At 42.6% G+C, this 16,436-nt stretch overlaps 1 protein-coding gene across 1 annotated transcript in view; it reads left to right on the top strand.

The window, feature by feature from the left end:
• The first annotated feature begins 3,203 nt into the window (after positions 1 to 3,203).
• SNX30 (sorting nexin family member 30) overlaps positions 3,204 to 16,436 on the top strand; it is a 170,099-nt gene continuing 156,866 nt past the window's right edge. Inside the window, exon 1 of the mRNA XM_036741804.1 lies at positions 3,204 to 3,414. Within this exon, the coding sequence (XP_036597699.1) occupies positions 3,250 to 3,414 (165 nt within the window). The 5' untranslated portion in view covers positions 3,204 to 3,249. The remainder of the gene's footprint in view (positions 3,415 to 16,436) is intronic.

Consider the following 16,436-nt stretch of genomic DNA (forward strand, 5'->3'; position numbering starts at 1 on the left):
TTTCCTAATAGAGCAGTAGATAGTACAAGTGTTCATTTTGCAGACAGAATTTAGCAAGATTAAATGAGTCGTCTGCAGATAACTGCTAAGACAGCTGGTAAATTGTTGAAATTAGGACTTGACCTCAAGTCTTCTGACTCCCAGTTCAATATTCTTTTTGTTAAATTATAATCACTGGGAGTTTTTGTCATTTAGGCACAGGAAAATAGAGTAAAAGTGTGGAAAGGGAAAAACAAGGAAACATCATTTAATTTCAGACTTCAAAGATTATACAGAACTTGCAAGTACTTAACGTCAGCTCTATTGCCAGTAATGATGAGAAGCACTCATCCAAAGTACCAGAGTTCTGGACTCACAGATCAGAGGTTTAGAGCTAGAATGACATTTCAGGTCATTTAGTTCAACCTTTTCATTTTGCAAATGCGGAAGCTGAGCTTAAGTGACTTGTCCAAAGTCATACAAGCAGCAAAACCTGGACTCTAAGCTAGGTCCTCTGATTCCTAACCCACTGCTCTTCCAATTCATTTCTTAGTTTCACAAGCCTCATTTAACTACCAGTTGGTATTGGTAGTCTTGTTCAGCTGGGTTCTTAGGTCTGGGGAGTCCCATGCCCAACCTGGCAATTTAGCCTGACTCTGTTGCAGTGCTGAGCAATCACTATGGTCCCTATGGCTCTCAGAGAGTCAGTGACCTTTCATCTTTTGTCCTCATCTTTCTCTACAGGACAGTGCCAAATGGTAGTATGTGGATTTTGTACATTTACCTGACCAAAAATGAGCTCTGAGCCCCTATTTGCTAGACAAGCCTCAACTTCTTGAACATTCATAGTCATGTGACTCTAGCATAATTGAATTGGCTCTTCAGAGCCGCAGACAAACATGCTTGGATACTGCATAGTTGTTTGAGCTCAGCATAGACCCAACAAACAAATAAATAGGACATAATAACTAGAACACAATGCACAATACATCTACCAAGCAGCTGTGAATTCACCTAATCCCTACAATCTCTCCTAAAAAGTACAGAATCTGCTTCAAAACAGAAATTCTAGGAAATTAATGGCTTGAGATTATTTACTCACTCTACTCAGGAGATGGAGAGGCAAAACTGGGGTGGGGGCACCCTGGACCTGGTACTCACAGCACCAGGAAGTGACTCAAGATGTCATTGTACTCTAGAGAAGACAGACTTTTCATAGTTTGTCATGGCCTTGGTGGGACCTCCAATCTCTTCTAACTTTAGCTTACTTCTAGAAAAAAGCAGATGGAAAAAAAAAAGAAAAAGAAAAAAGCAGATGAACTCAAAGGCTAGTCCTGGCAAGAAACCAACTGCCTTATAATCACAGTAGAATGTCTCTGCTGCTGCCAGTGCTTTAAAAAATCATATCCTCTTCACCATCCCTACAAAAGCAAAACATCCTTTCCTGGCCACCATTCCCTGTTATGTGTTGTCTCCCATGGCCAGAAAGAAAGCCTCACGAGGTCAGGGACTGTCTCAATTTTGTACTGTTATTTCCAGGGCTCAATACAGTGCTTAGGTATGTCTGAAAGTTCATTCATTCACTCGTTTATTCATTTATATCTTATAGATATGTTTATATAGATAGAGACAATGTGATGTAATGCATAGAATGCTGGCTTTGGAGACAGGGACACCTGGTTTCAAATCCTGACTTTTGCACGTATTAGTTCCGAGACCCTAGGCAAGTCACTTAACCTCTCCATATGCCTTACACAATTTCCTGGAGTTTATTTATTCAGTCCTGGACGAGGTTGTATGATCCGATTCCCTACTTTGATGAATTCACAGATCCTCACGTGTATGTCTTAGTATGTGTCGAGTCTTTTGCAGAGGGTTTTACCACGTCCTATGTGATCCTTTCAACAATATGGTGAACCGATGGCTAATTTGTTTGTTATGTCTTTATGGGTTTGGGTTTTGAATGTTAACCCTTCCGAGGTTTATTTGGGCTAGGCACCTTAATGCAGTTCCATTTACTGCCACCAAGTAAACGGTGGTGTCCGATCAGCTAGGTGAGGCAGGTATTTAACCCCATTGACAGAGGAGGAAACAAGCAGGGAGAGGCTGAGTTCACGCTTACTGGATTCCGTGCCAGGACACGAATGCACTGTTCCTGCTGCTTGGTCTGGCTCTCTTTCCGTTAGATTCGGGGCAGAACACTCCCATCCACACTCCCTGATGAGAACTAAACTTCTTTTCAGAGAATCTGCCTACGAGGGTGTGTTCAGGAAAACGCCCTCCCATCTCCCCCTGGATCGCCGTTAACACTGGCTCCGTCATACCGGAGCTACCGAGGGCAGTTCCCATTAAACGGTTTGTTTCGGGGCCGCCCCGCACTCTCCACGTTTCCATCCCTCGCTCCGGAGCCAGCCAATTTCCAAGGGGGAGGGGCCCAGCCTTTGGAGCCAGGAGCACTTCCTGCTCGGGAACGGGTAAGCACGAGAAGGCGGAGCCCCGGTCTGGGGGAAGCCGCAGCGGCGGGTCCAGCCCCGCCTCCTCCACTCACCCGTGTGGACCCTCCCTCCACCCCAACCCCCAATCCGCTTTAAACGTTTACCTCTCCTCGCTGCTCCAAGTGGGAAAAGGAGCGGGAGGAGGAGAAGGAGGAGGTGGAGAAGGGCGGGGGGGAGGAGGAGAGGGGGGGCGGGGGGGAGGAGGAGAGGAGGAGGAGGGACGAGGAGGAGGAGGGACGAGGAGGAGGAGGGACGAGGAGGAGGAGGGACGAGGAGGAGGGGGCCGAGACCCAGGCCGAGGCCCAGTTTATGCTCCTCCCCCAGTCGAAGGGGTGGCCCCTGGAAGCCCGAGAAGGGAGACAGGAGGCAGGTGGTGGAGACTTTGTATCATTAAAGCCGAGGGAGAGAGGGAGGAAAAGGAGAAGGATGAGGGGGAGGAGCCGGTGGTAGAGCGAGGAGCAGCGCGTGGAGCCCAAGCCTCAGCCCCCACCAGCCCCAGCCCCAGCCCCGGCCCCAGCCCCGCCGACAGCTCAAGGGGCAGCAGCCGGACCGCGGCTCTGCAGACTCCAGACGCCCGACACAGAAAGGGAAGGAGGGCGGGGAGCCGCGGGCTCCTCCTCCCACGCCAGCTGCGGCCTCTTAGCCTAAGCGGGAGAGCCCCCTCCTTTGCAGCTCCCCCCCCCGACGGGGGCGGGGGAGGTGGCGGCGGCGGCGGCGGGTGCGGGAGCTGAGGAGGCAGCAGGGGCTGCATTTCCAGGGCCGGCCGCACTCAGCCATGTCGGGCGGAGGCGTCGGTACCCCCAAATCCCTGCCCTCCTCCGGGCCCAAGTCCCTGCAGGACATGCCGCACCCTCTGGCCGGCCCGAACGGCGAGGATGTAGCGGGCGGTGAGCTCACCCCCAGCCCGGACCTGCAGCTGCCTCGCAGCATCGCAGACAAGGTAGAGAGGGGCCAGCAGGGAGCGGGGGCCGGGTGTCACACCAGGGGGAACACGAGCAGGAAGTTGCATGTGATCTGTGTTCGGGAGTTGGGTTTAGGGCTTGATTTTTGTCTTTTGCCCCCATCCCCCGTAACGGGGTCCTGGAAGGGGAGGGGGCGCCGAGAGCCAATGCTGGCGTGCCCGGGTCAGACTGGTGCCCTGCGGTGACATCCAGCCGAGAGAAGTGTCGCCTTTTCTCCCTCTCCCTTCTGGATTCAGTAACCTCGGGGAGGAAGAGCAGTGGGCTGTGCCGCCTCTCGGGGGGGAATGGGCACTTTTGTGTCACTCGAGTCTGGTGGGAGTGAAGGCGATCCGGCCTCCATGGGCACTGGGTGGCAGGAGATGGGCGCTTGTGCTCTGGGTTGGACTGCTGTTGGCGCTGGATGTCGGTGGCCCCTGAACCTCCCCTTGAGGGGTGTTCCCAAATAAGTCACCGGTTCCCTTTACTTCCTGAGAACCCAGGGAAGCAACAGTTAATGGGGCTTCTCTGGGAAGACCGAGGATCTTCACTCTTAACCTTGTGGCTTCCTTTCATTAAGTCATGTGGGTGAGAGATTTCTGGTTAGGTTATGTGTGTGTGTTTCGAGTCAGGTGACCACCAGACCTCCTGAGGGGGTGGAGTGGTAGTTTGGTCCAGAGTCCTGTGATTTTCACTAGGGTAGCCCCTTTTTACTGGGATCCTGTTCTGACCTTTTAAAGCTGAGCAGATCTAATTTTCTTGGTGGCAGGAAAACCATCTTCTCCTGCTCCTCCATCCCACTTCTGTAAATGGGGAGGTTCCTTTCTGCCCTCAGGAGCAAAGCAAACCACATTGCTGTTTGGTGAGCCACTACAGCTTTGCAGCGGCGGGGGGGCTGGTCACCCAGATCCTGTTGCTTGCTATTTCAGCACAAAGGTTTTGGTGGCCCCTGGAATTCAAGCAAGTATCAAAATAGCTTTTGCTATTTATTCACCAATTTCAGAAAATAAAGGTGGCTTCAGTATGTACGATGAAGATTTCCAACTTCCAAAATGGGCTATTGGACTTGAGCTTTCTCCCTGCATCTAAGATGGGCCAGAGTTGTGGTAGAGAAACCTCCTTTGATGGGCTTGACTTGAAAGATGCTTACTGCTACAATCCAATAGTCACGTAGGTGTTGAGCACTGGAAATGGAAGACCCCCGAATCTGAAACACATAAATGAGGAGAGGAATTGGAGAAAAAGAGAAGTGGCAAAGGGACCTTAAAGATGTGTATGCACATGCATATATATGTGTATACATACACATATGTATATACACCCATTTACATACATACATGTATGCTTACGTATATCTATTTTATGTATGTAATCTTTTTCTTTTGGTCTAGAACCCCAATTTCATCAATGTTGCCCCATGTGGAAACTCCCTCCTGGTGCTGATCAGAAGTTCCTCTGTAACTTAGAGAGTTCCCTGGGACCCTAAGAGTTAAAAATAATTGGCCTATGGTTGTTGTATATGTCGGAGGCAGGACTTGAATCCAGGTCTTCCTGACCCAAAGGGCATCTATCATGAGTCTGGTTTGCTTTAACCACAATTGAACAAAATCATAAGGATCTGTGTGTGCTTACCAGAGAACAGCATCTTTGAAATATAATTTCCTTTAAAACCTTGTCCTCCTTGTATTTACTAATGGTCAAGTTCAACTAACTCAGTTATGACCTACAAAGTTTTGGAGGATAGGGAAGAGTCCATATTCTGATTACTGCTTGCTTTGTTAATAGGTCTCAATTCTCAAAGAAGAAAGATTGTCCTGGAGGCATTATTATTAATTAGCAAACAATTAATAAAAGCACGCTTCAGTATGTTAACTCCTACACAGAACATCATAATGATATAATGCTGACTTTGGGCTCCCAAGAGAATGATTTATAAGTGAACTACTTTTGTCCTTAGAGACCAAGTGATGTAGTTGTCTCTGACTTAGAGCATCAGATTTTCTTGCCTTGTTATTTTTTTGTGTGAAAATGTACATATCCTTTGGGTATGAGATGATTTTAGTACCCAAGAAGCAAGCAAACAATGACAGGAAGAGCCATGATGTTTCCTTGGTTAGCAGAATCCTTTTTTTCCTTTTAAATTGGAGATGTGATTTCATTGCTATACAGAGCTCCTGGTGAGCAGTTTCTTTTTATTGAGGCCCATAAGTAACTTCTCTTCAACTCAGGTCCAAGTATCAGCTTTACTTAGCTATGGTACGTTATTATGGTTGTTATAGCCTTGACCCCATGGACAAGTCACTTAATCTCTGAAAGTGTCCGTTTGCTCATCTGTAAAAAAAGGTGACCTTTGTACTACCCCTTTTACAGCGTTGTGAGGAGGGGAAGCACTATGCAAAACAGGCTTCCACTATTGATGTATATATCACAGCTAGATAATAATAATTTTAGTTATGGGCCCTAGAACATTGCTAATATTCTATTTCCTGGATGATCTGAAAGCAGAAGACTAGATAGTTTCAAGGATAACACAGGTGCTTTTGTGGGCCATTCTGGTGGTTCAGGGATTGTAACCAAATGAGACACTTAATGCACCATCCAATACGATAACACCAAAAAAGTTTGCTTAGCAGAAGAATGGAAAAGATACACAGCAGAAATGCAGCATTGGTTCAGGTAAATGCAACCTGCTCCATTTTTGTAGATAGGTCTGTTCAGAAAGGTGAGTTCAAGCATTTGTGAGGTGCTCACTGTATGCTAGGCTTTGTGACTAGACATTGAGAAATGAAAAAGTGAAAAATAATCCCTGCCCTCAAAGATCTTGCATTTTAAGGAGTTTACATCTGAATAGAGAGATTATTTGGAACATTTTACAGTTGCTTGCTTTATCACTGTCTGATAATGTAAAATGTCAGAGAGTTTGGGAAAGGTTGATTGAAATATGGCTTGGCATCAGAAGGGTGTATTGACTGGCTTGGAAGTGGTACATCTGTGGGCCACATTAATACTCTGAGCTGTAGCTCTCTGGGGACAACTGCCCTGACTTTGGGGGTGGGGAGGGAGTGGAGAGGGAAGACTAGCCCAGCCCCAGCATACCTTCAAGACCTTAATGACTGAGAAGCCGTGTTGGTGACTGGAGCCCTGGACTCATTAAATCTCAGGAACAGCTTGTTGGCTTTTTTGGGGGAAAAAACTACCCAAAGTCTAGTGTCAAGGACCCTAGCAGATGTTGTTCCTACCACATGCGTACCACTAATATTTAAATTCCACTAATATTTAAATCAGATCCTTCCAACAAATGAATTGATGTTCCAGTCAATTGAAGTAGTGTGATTTGGATTGTAGAGGGGTCATACTTAGTTTATCCTCTAGCAGCTTTGCCTAGAATGAAGTCTTTAGTCTCAACTTGGAAAACAAGGTTTTGAAAAATGTTGTAACTCATTTCCATTTGTGTTCAATTTAAATACTGCCTCCTCCAAAAACTACCCCTTTGATCTCTCAGTAAATGTTTTTCTACTTCTTGTCTTAGATTTCCATTTATTGGACATCTGTCCAACATTGAATGTACTTGGCGTTCTTGGGACTCTGTTAGGTCTGTCACGATATACCTTAGAAGACAGTCCTTGTCCTCAGAATTTATATGATCTTGTTGGGAGGCAACATATAACTATATGAAAAGTCAGTGTATACAACAATAAAAGGGCTGTCACAAACTAGTACATGCTTATCAAATCATAATATAATATAAGCTAGGTGTATGTGGTAGGGATGGTTTGGAAAGGCTTCAGAGAAGAAACACCTAGGTTAGGCCTTGAAGGATGGGGGAAGTGTGGATAGACCAAGTTTGAAATGGAGGAAGTTATATATGGACAGCATAAATAGGACAGTCAAGGGATAATTAGATTAGTTTGGCTAAAGTGGAGGTTTCTTTTCAGGAATAAAGGATTGGTCAAAAAAGTAGTATGGAGCCAGATTGTAAAGTATCTTGAATATTAAGCCAGGGACACAGAACTTTGTTATAAACAGCGAGGAGCTATCGAAGGTCTTTGAGCAGAAAAGCAAAGCAGTGTTTTAGGAGAATTCATATGGCTGGTCTGTCAGATGGATTAAAGAGTAGGGGGACAGAATGGAGGCAGGGAGACCAGTTTGGTGATTTTTTCAATACTAGGACTAAGATAATAACTTGAACTATAGAATGGTGGCAGTGAGAGTGGGAAAAGGGATAGATATGAGAAAGATTCAGGAGGAAGAATTGAGGTGGATTCAGTGACTGACTTAACTTAGTAGGCAGAAGAAGTAGTCAAAGATGACTTTTCAGGTTTCAACTTGGATGACTGGACGTATGGTGGTACCATAAACAGAAGCTGGGAAATCAGGAGAGAATGCCTCTATGTCCCTTCAGATGCCTGTAGAACATTCAGCTGAAAATGATGTGCAGGGGTTGGAGATGTGGGAGTGGAACTTGGGGAAAAGGACAGTATTAGAATGTCTTTTTTTTTCAGCAGGATCAGTGGGAGTGGATGAAATCTCTAAAGGAGTGAGATCATGTAGAAAAAAAGCACTGAGCACATTAAAAAGGGCATAGTCCCAGCTCTCATTTTACTCTTGAGGAATGTCCACATTTATAGAATGGAAGGAAGAAAAGGAAGTAATAAAGGAGGCAGAAAATTTTAGACAGGGAGAGTTTTATATGCAGTGTTAAAAAAAAACAACATAGCACAGATGTCAAGGAATATAAGGACTGTGGAAGGTCACTGAACTTCATCAGATTCAATAGAGGGGATTAAGGACAGTGGGTGGAGAGGATGTGATTCAACTCATTCTTTCTGCATTGAGTTACATAGTGACATACAGAGTAACACTTCAGAATCTTGATGTCTCCTATTTTTTACATCGTCATAATTACCTCAGCATCCATCCCCCTTCCCCTCCCAGAGAGCTATCTCATAGTAACAAAGTGCCAAGGGGACCAAAGGCACTGGTTATTAGTTCCTTGCTGTCATCACATAAACCCTATATGTATATATTATATATTATGTTTAAGTTTTAAGCTACTTTATACAAGTCAGCTTACTTTTTCCTTCAGTTATTCCAGTAATTTCCTCATCGATTTTGCATGTGTAGACAGCCTAATTTCTTAGGTATTATAAAGATTGATCTTGGGTATTGTGAAACTTCTCTCATAGAGAAGTGCTTTAATTGGATCTAATGGGGAAAAAGTGGTATGTTAGCTGGTGTCTTAAAGTAGTTTCCATGCCTATGGATTTCAATGTAGATTTTCCTTATTCTGAGCCTGTTTAAAGTGATGGAAAACTTAAAACTCAGTTTCACAGTTCTCACTATCATCATTTATTAGCTTTGAAAAGCAAAAGAAGGGACTTCATTGAATCAAATAAAGAACCCAAAATTACTTGGTTTACAATAGATAACCCTACTGCTTGAGGCTCTGATTTAAATCCTTATATATTATAGAAGATTAGATGTGAATAGGAAATATCCAGGGAAAAGTTAAGGCATTATGGGAATAGATTCAAAAAACGCCGATAGTGATAGCTGCATCTGACCTTCCCTGAAACTATTCTGTGGGTATTAGTGTATATTATACTGTCAGAGATACCAAGGATATAACTGAAATCTGAGTGCCTCTTACACTTTATTTAATAATACAAAAAATAGATTTGGTATCTTGACTAATTTTTGAGGAACAATTTTACTTCAATTTCTCTTAAATTATTTCAGTAAAAGATTGGATAGAGTATTAAATTTCCTTTATATTTCAATTTAGTAGCAATCTGTATCAATAGTAAGTTGAATACACATAAATTTATGTATTTAAAATGTTGGCATACATGAAAATTAAATATGCACATTTATTTTAATCTACAATAGTGAAATAGTAGAAAGCTTTCATGCTTTAATCTTGTTGTTTTCTGAAGCTTCTTTACCTGAGTCCCTTGATCTGCTTTCTAAAAACTCAGAAAAGACACAAGCTGTTTAGACTTCTGATTAATCTGTGGTGGTACCATGACCATTCTTGACTTGTTAACATTGGGAAGTTACTTTCCGCTATTGAAACTTTGTTTCCGTTAATGATGGTTTTAGAATGGCTGCTCAGTAGCATTGAGGCCTTTCATAGCATTGTGAAGACATGACTTGGATTTTCCATTGTTTGGTCCTTTGACCAAATTTGTTTTTTAATTGAGTGCTTGTAGATAAGATGAATGGGATAGATGATCCTAACATAAAGAAAGAAGAAGGAAGGTATCATGGAAAGGGCATTGGAGTTTGGAGTCAGAGGATTTAAGTTTGAACATAGCTCTGCTACTTCCTACATATATGACTTTAGGCAAGTTGCTATTTGGTCGTCAGGTTGTTCTGATCTGTGTAGACATTTGATTTTAAGGTTCAGAATGGAAACAACTCTTTTACTGCCCATGGAAGGGAAATGAGTGTATTTTTTCTTTTTCAAATGGTTAGGGTCCAGTTGTCCAGATACTGAGAAGCTGATGAACCATATTACTGAGGCTGATTATTTTTCTAGACCATCCAAACTGAAGTGATAGTGTTCTTTCTGTTTCAAATAGTGATAACATAGTCATCTACTAGAACTCTGAACTCTCAGAGGTTTGTCCCTTGGATAAAGCTGTGATTTGGTACAGTAATAGGCTTTGAACCCCACCTAGAAGGAAGCTTTCTTAATTAATGAAGGAAGGAATAAGCAGATTCTTTTTTGTTAGCAGGAACTCTCAGGTGTACCTCATGACCAGGTCGCTAGTGTATACATTTTTGTGCACAAGTTTGAAGGAAGGGTATTTGGGGGACTAAATGAATGAATGAAAGAGTATTTATCAAGAACTTACTATGTAAGCCATATCCTTTTTCTCCAAGAGCACACACTAAGTTGGGGAAGATAATATATGAAGAGAGAGTGGGTAGTTACAAGGGAGATGGCAAGATCTAAAGGTACAAATTTAGAACAAAACACACATCCAAACCATTAGGAAGTTCAGATGGCAGTATCTAGGGGTCAGTTCCAGTTAATCAGTCTAGCTGCTCCAAGGTAAATAGTAATGCCTGGAAGGGTTTAGGATGCAGGGGAAGAAAAGATGTTAAGAAGTGGTTGTCTTCATCTCACTAGAAGGATAAGGCTTGGAGACTCATGGCATATACAGTGTGCATATACCATGTTGCTCTTCCCACTCAACTGTTCTATGACTGGGGTCTGGAGAGGGGTAAAAGGTGGAGGTGGGGAAGAGCATTCCTCTCTTCTCCTCCTGTCTATTACTTTAAACATGTATTCAACATATGGTGGTTGTTTATTCACTTATGCAAAAGATACTTTGGTTTGTGTCTCCTCAAGGGCAAAAGCTTTTTTTCCCCCCGGCAGATCCTCAAACTGCAGTACTATTCAGCATGGTTCACCTAGTGAACATCCAATAATTGTTGACTGAACTCTGTCATTTTACTACTTTAACGAACCAGGCCTGGATAACTAGATGCACATATTGTGAGAAGGGTGTATTATTTTCTTTGGTTCTTCTGCCAGTAATGTGTGTCCTCTGGAGCAGGTCACTTAGCTTATCTTTGCCTCAGTTTCTCCATCTTCAAAAGCTGGGACATTTCCCTCTGTATGTGAGACAGAATTTTGGTATAAAATTAAGATAATTAGGTTCTGTCAGTTAAGAGCACTCTAACCCTCTCTAACCCCTTCCTACCTTCTGAGAACGAAAAAAAGTGAACATATTTAAGAGGTATGGAAATAAAATTATGATATTTTATTTATTGTGAATAATTTAACTAGTTTATAAAACACGGTTAGGAGGCTATGTTGATGTTGAATATTGTTTTCTATAAAATTTTTAATTTAAAAAAATGCTGCATGAATTTGATCTAGTAGCAGAGGTCAGGATGATTAGTAGTGTCTGGTGAGTAGGTAGGCAGATCTGCAGATTTTAGCAGTCACTTCTACTTGACTTACAAGTCGTGAGTCAAGACCCTCTAGCCTTTCTTGATATGGAGAATTGGCTGCTAAAAGTTTTCTCTTACACTTTTCCAGTAGGTGGAGGCTGAGATACTTCCTTCCTTGGATACATGGGAAAGAGTTGTGACATAAAATGAACATAATATTAAGTGTGTCAGGTATATATACATAAAACAATTATTTTATTTCTTGAAAGCATGTAAAATCTGTTACATGATCACTTTAGAAATGAGAATTTTAAAGATATTAGTGGTGCTTTTGCCTGTGTTGATCTGATGATTCTATATTTTAAATTTAAGGTGGGCAGAACAATGTGTGTGTCTTGTTGCTGTGTTGTCGTGTTCCTGTGTGTAACACGAGGAAATGCAGTCCTGTTGTTCACTGTCCATGGAAATAAAGTGCACTGTTATCTAACATTATTTTCCAAAAGCTATTTCCTATGGATACAGATTTCTCTATTTTTTACTTTTGCCTTCATCTATGTAGGCATTTGGTCTCAAGGCTTAGAATGGAAATGACTCTTTTCCTGCTTGGGGAAGGGAAATGAATGTATTTTTTTCTTCCTCTGTTCATAGTGCTATATTTGAAAGCCCCTCAGCTACAAGTGAAAAAAAAATAACAGCTTAGGGAAGTAAGAATTAGAATCAATTGTGACTCAAATTTGTTATTGCTTAAGAACTTGCTTTTGTTGTGTGTTATAAGACACAAAACAAACCTTAGGAAATTCAAGGCAAATTCGATTGGGGAAGTTCCCTGGTTTACTATTTCATGGAATTGGCCCTATCTTGCTAGTACTTTGTCAATTAAATTAATCTTATCTGCCATGCTCTGCAAATCAACATCAGTAAATCTTGTCTTTAAGATTCACTTCAGCAAATGGGAAGACGGTGTGTAATCTGATGTTTCATCTTGTTTTAGTCAGGCAGTGCCTCTTGGGTAGTGTTTCTGGAAAGTTTTTAAGGAAGCCTTGAAGGAACTGATGTTGGAGGACTTAGAATCTTCTACAAAAAGTAGAAGTTTTAAGCCATATTCTAAGTGTAAGGAGGATGGGGATGAAGATGATGTCTTGAGGCCAGTCTTGGAACAGTTGATACAAGAAACTAAGGAGTCTGAGAGGTCAGATGGTTGATCATCATGCAGGATAGAAGTATATATATTTGGTTGTTATTGCTTTTTGTTGGTTGTTTTCTTTTGGTTTTCGAACTGATCCTTCGATTTTATTGGGAGAAGAAACTTGTTCTCCCATTGAAGATCTGTATCTGCTCTACAGCACAGAGTCTTAGAGTTGCCTGGTGTACCGACAGGTTTAAATGATTTGCCCAGGGTCATACCGTCAGTGTGTGTGACAGTCAGAACTTGAACTCAGGTCTTTCTCACTCTGATGCTCACTCCCTGTCTGCTAACACAGTGCCTCTATGGTATATGAGTTAAGAATTTAGTAATTGTAAAGACATTCTGATAGCTATGTGAAAATGGAACTAAAATTTAAACTAAAGTAGAGGTAGTGTTGGTGTGTGATTTTTCTGTTTGCAGATGATTGTGCACTCAATGCAGCCTCTGAAGTTGAGATGCAACAAAGTATGAATCAATTCTCTGCTTGCTTGTACTAATTTTGGCCTAACAATTAGCACCAAAAAAAACACAGGTGCTCCATCAACCAGCATCCCACCATCCATATGTAGAACCATCAATTACAGCAAATGGAGAAGTTTTGAATACTGTGGATAAGTTCAGTTACCGTGGTAGTGTCCTTTTCAGGGATATACACATTGAATAAAGTTGATTGCATTGCCAGAGCTAGCTCAGTGTTTGAGAGTCTTGGAAGCAAAGCGTGGGAGAGAAAAAGGTATTTGACTACCATACTGAAGGTCTACAGATCCACGGTGCTGACCTCATTGTTATATGCCTGTGAAACCTGGACGGTCTACTAGCGCCATGCCGGGAAACTGAATTGCTTCCATCTGAATTGTCTTAGGAAGATTCTGAAGATCACCTGGCAGGATGAGGTACCAGACACTGAGGTCCTTTCTTGAACTAAACTGCTAAGCCTTCTGACTCTACTGTAGAGAACGCAACTTTGATGAGCTTTGTTGTTCAAATGCCAGATGTACTCTTGCCTAAAAGACTATTTTATGGAGAACTCACACAAGGCAAGCACTCACATGGTGGTCAGAAAAAGAGATACAAGGACACTCTCAAGGTCTCTCTTAAGAACTTTGGAATTGACTGTGTGACATAGGAGAAACTAGTGCAGGACCACCCACCATGGCATGCCCTCATCAGAGAAGGTCCTGTGCTCTTTGAGCACAGCATGAGAATTGAAGTAGCTCAAAAGAAACTCGAGATGTGCCTATTTAGAGAATTTACCCCAAATGTTCACATGGACCATTTGTGTCCCACCTGTGGTAGCGCATTCTGAGCTTGTGTTGGTCTGATCATCCATAATGTCAGATAAGGATGAGCCACAGATAGTCAGACACACTGTAACTTAACTCTAACATAGTGGTGTGATTTTGGTTCTCTTTGAGAACAAAGGGCAGCAACCAACCAACCAACCAGTCATCTTCAGGAACTGGTACCCAGAACCATTTAGAATCAGAGAAAATTGTTTATTCTCTGAAATGTTAAAAAAAAATGAGGTGCGTAACTCTGGGCGGTTGATGGAAATATTTGCCTGCTTTTCTTCCATTTCTCACCTTCCATTGACATTGTATTGCCATCTCTACTATTCTTCCTTCTCTCAGGCATCCTCTTTTAATTTAGATAGCTCCACCTAGGTGTGGCATTTGACAAGTCATTTAATCTCTTTGTCCTTTACTTTCATCATCTGTAAAGTGATGGGGTTGGGTTCCTTCCAGCTTCAACTTTTCTCTGACACCTAGTGAAACTTCAGTTTGGCACCTTCCCTCTGCCCACACATCAGTATTTCTAACTATTATTCCCCATCATTCTCTTTCTCTTTATGCCCTTTGGACTTAGACCCTTTTCATTTGCCATCTCAACCTGTATTGTCTTCATTCTTTTGCAAGTTAGGAGTCCATAGTCCTTGTCTCTGGAATCCCTTAGCAGTGTATCATTGAAACCCAGCCTATAACATGCTTCTAATCCACCAGCAATGTGTGCATATGTTTTCCCACAGTGTAACCAGCAATTTGGGGGGGGTCAGTTTGATGGCTATGAAGTAGTCTCCCAAAGTTGTTTTAATTTGCATTTCATTGATTTGTGGGCAGCCTCCTTTTAAATATTTCATCTGTTTCTCCCTCTTCTCCACCTTACTGACCTAAAGAAAACTAAGCTCAACCTAAACATCGTTGTAGCCCTGCTTCCGTCTCACGGATAGGCCTCAAACTTCACTACTGAATGAGAATAGAAGGAGAGTTTCGTCCCCTTTCTTTTCTGTACCATTTCAGAATCACTATTCTCATCATTTATTCTGCGTCTTGAATTTTGAACACATCGTTGTTTCTGTTCCATCTTCCCCTTCCCCATCCATTCCTTTTACATCTTTACATTGGACTTTAGTATTTAGATTGGGTTTGTTTGTTTTCCTGTTACCTTTCCCTAATCTGACACATGGACCTCACACTTCTTATTTCTTAGTCTCTGTTGTTTGTCTGGATGTTTTAAATGTTGACCCAAGACATGACACATTTAGAACTAGAAAGAACTTTAGGGACATTCAAGTCTAACAGACTGATTTTACAGAAATTGAGGCCCAGAGAAGTTAAAGTGACCTGCCTAAGGTCACCCAAGTAGTGTGTGACAGAAGTGGAACTTAAACCCAGATGCAGTGACTCCAGAACCTGGTGGTTTTCTTCTGTTTATAGCTTATTTGATCTGTCACACTGAACCTGCTCGTTAATACCCATGGGGCCTCTACTCTTTCAACCTTTCCTTTAACCTCACCTGGTCTGTGAGAGTCCTCTTGGATGCTCTTAGATGCTTGTTGGCCACTTCAAACTGCCTTCATGAACTCCAGCAATCCTTGGCTTCCTACCATCCCAACTCTAGGTTCTCTACACCATCTCTTTTGTTCACATTTCAAGCCGCCAGGGGTCTGCCAGTAAAAAAACAGAAATGTTTAGGCCCGGGGACTGCAGTTCATGCTAGCATAATACCTCAGTTCGGAGAAAACACACATTTCAGATGCAAAATTTTGATCAGAAGTGGAGGTCCTAGAAACATTTCTGAAAAAACCAAAAACTGTGGATAAATTGGAAAGAACTTTTACTGAAGTCAATTAGTGATGATAAAATGTAAACATGGTGGTGGAAAGAGTGCCAGACCTGCCTCGGTGTCCTCAGCAGTAAAATGGGGTAATAATAGCGCTTGCCTTACAGGATTTTTGTGAAGATCGATTGCGATAGTATTTATAAAGTTCCTGGCATACAGTAGGCGCTTAATAAATGCTTGTTCCTTTCCCTTTTCTTTTCCCTTCCCCTCAAATTGCCCCTGAATTTCTTGGCTAGCCGAAGATCCCCACAGTTCTCCCCCATTCACTGCAGAAATTGTAGAGGTAGTTATGTCTCACCTTGCTTTGTGCTGACCTGGGGCCCTGCTCAGCCGGCCCCTCTTTCTTCCTTGGGATCCAGGGCCTCCATCCCCAAGCAGAGCCCACACGCACCCTGTAAGGCCTAGTCAAGACAGACACGGGACCAAGTGCACACAGATTGGGAGCTGTGTCTCCTGTGCCTCCCTTCTTTTCCCTCCCTCCCCCACTTTGATGCTGCCAGTCTTTTGGTTTGGTGTCACAAGCTCTGGAGGCCCTTGGTAACAGGTTTGGAATCACCCGGCTACTTTTCCTTTTCAGATTGGGGAAATAAACTCAATGTACACAAAAATGAAAAAAAAAGAAAAAAAGCAGGTTTAGAATTTGTTTTTTAAGATTAATTTTTTTTTTTAGTTTTCAGCATTCATTCCCACAAGATTTTTGAGTTACAGATTTTCTCTCCATCTCTCAACTCCTGCCCACCCCAAAATGGCATGTATTCTGAATGCCTCTTTCCCCGGTCTGCCCTCCCTCCTATCAACTCACCCCCCACC

This window comes from Trichosurus vulpecula, chromosome 1, assembly GCF_011100635.1.
Source record: "Trichosurus vulpecula isolate mTriVul1 chromosome 1, mTriVul1.pri, whole genome shotgun sequence".
In the NCBI taxonomy this organism is placed as follows: Eukaryota; Metazoa; Chordata; class Mammalia; order Diprotodontia; family Phalangeridae; genus Trichosurus; species Trichosurus vulpecula.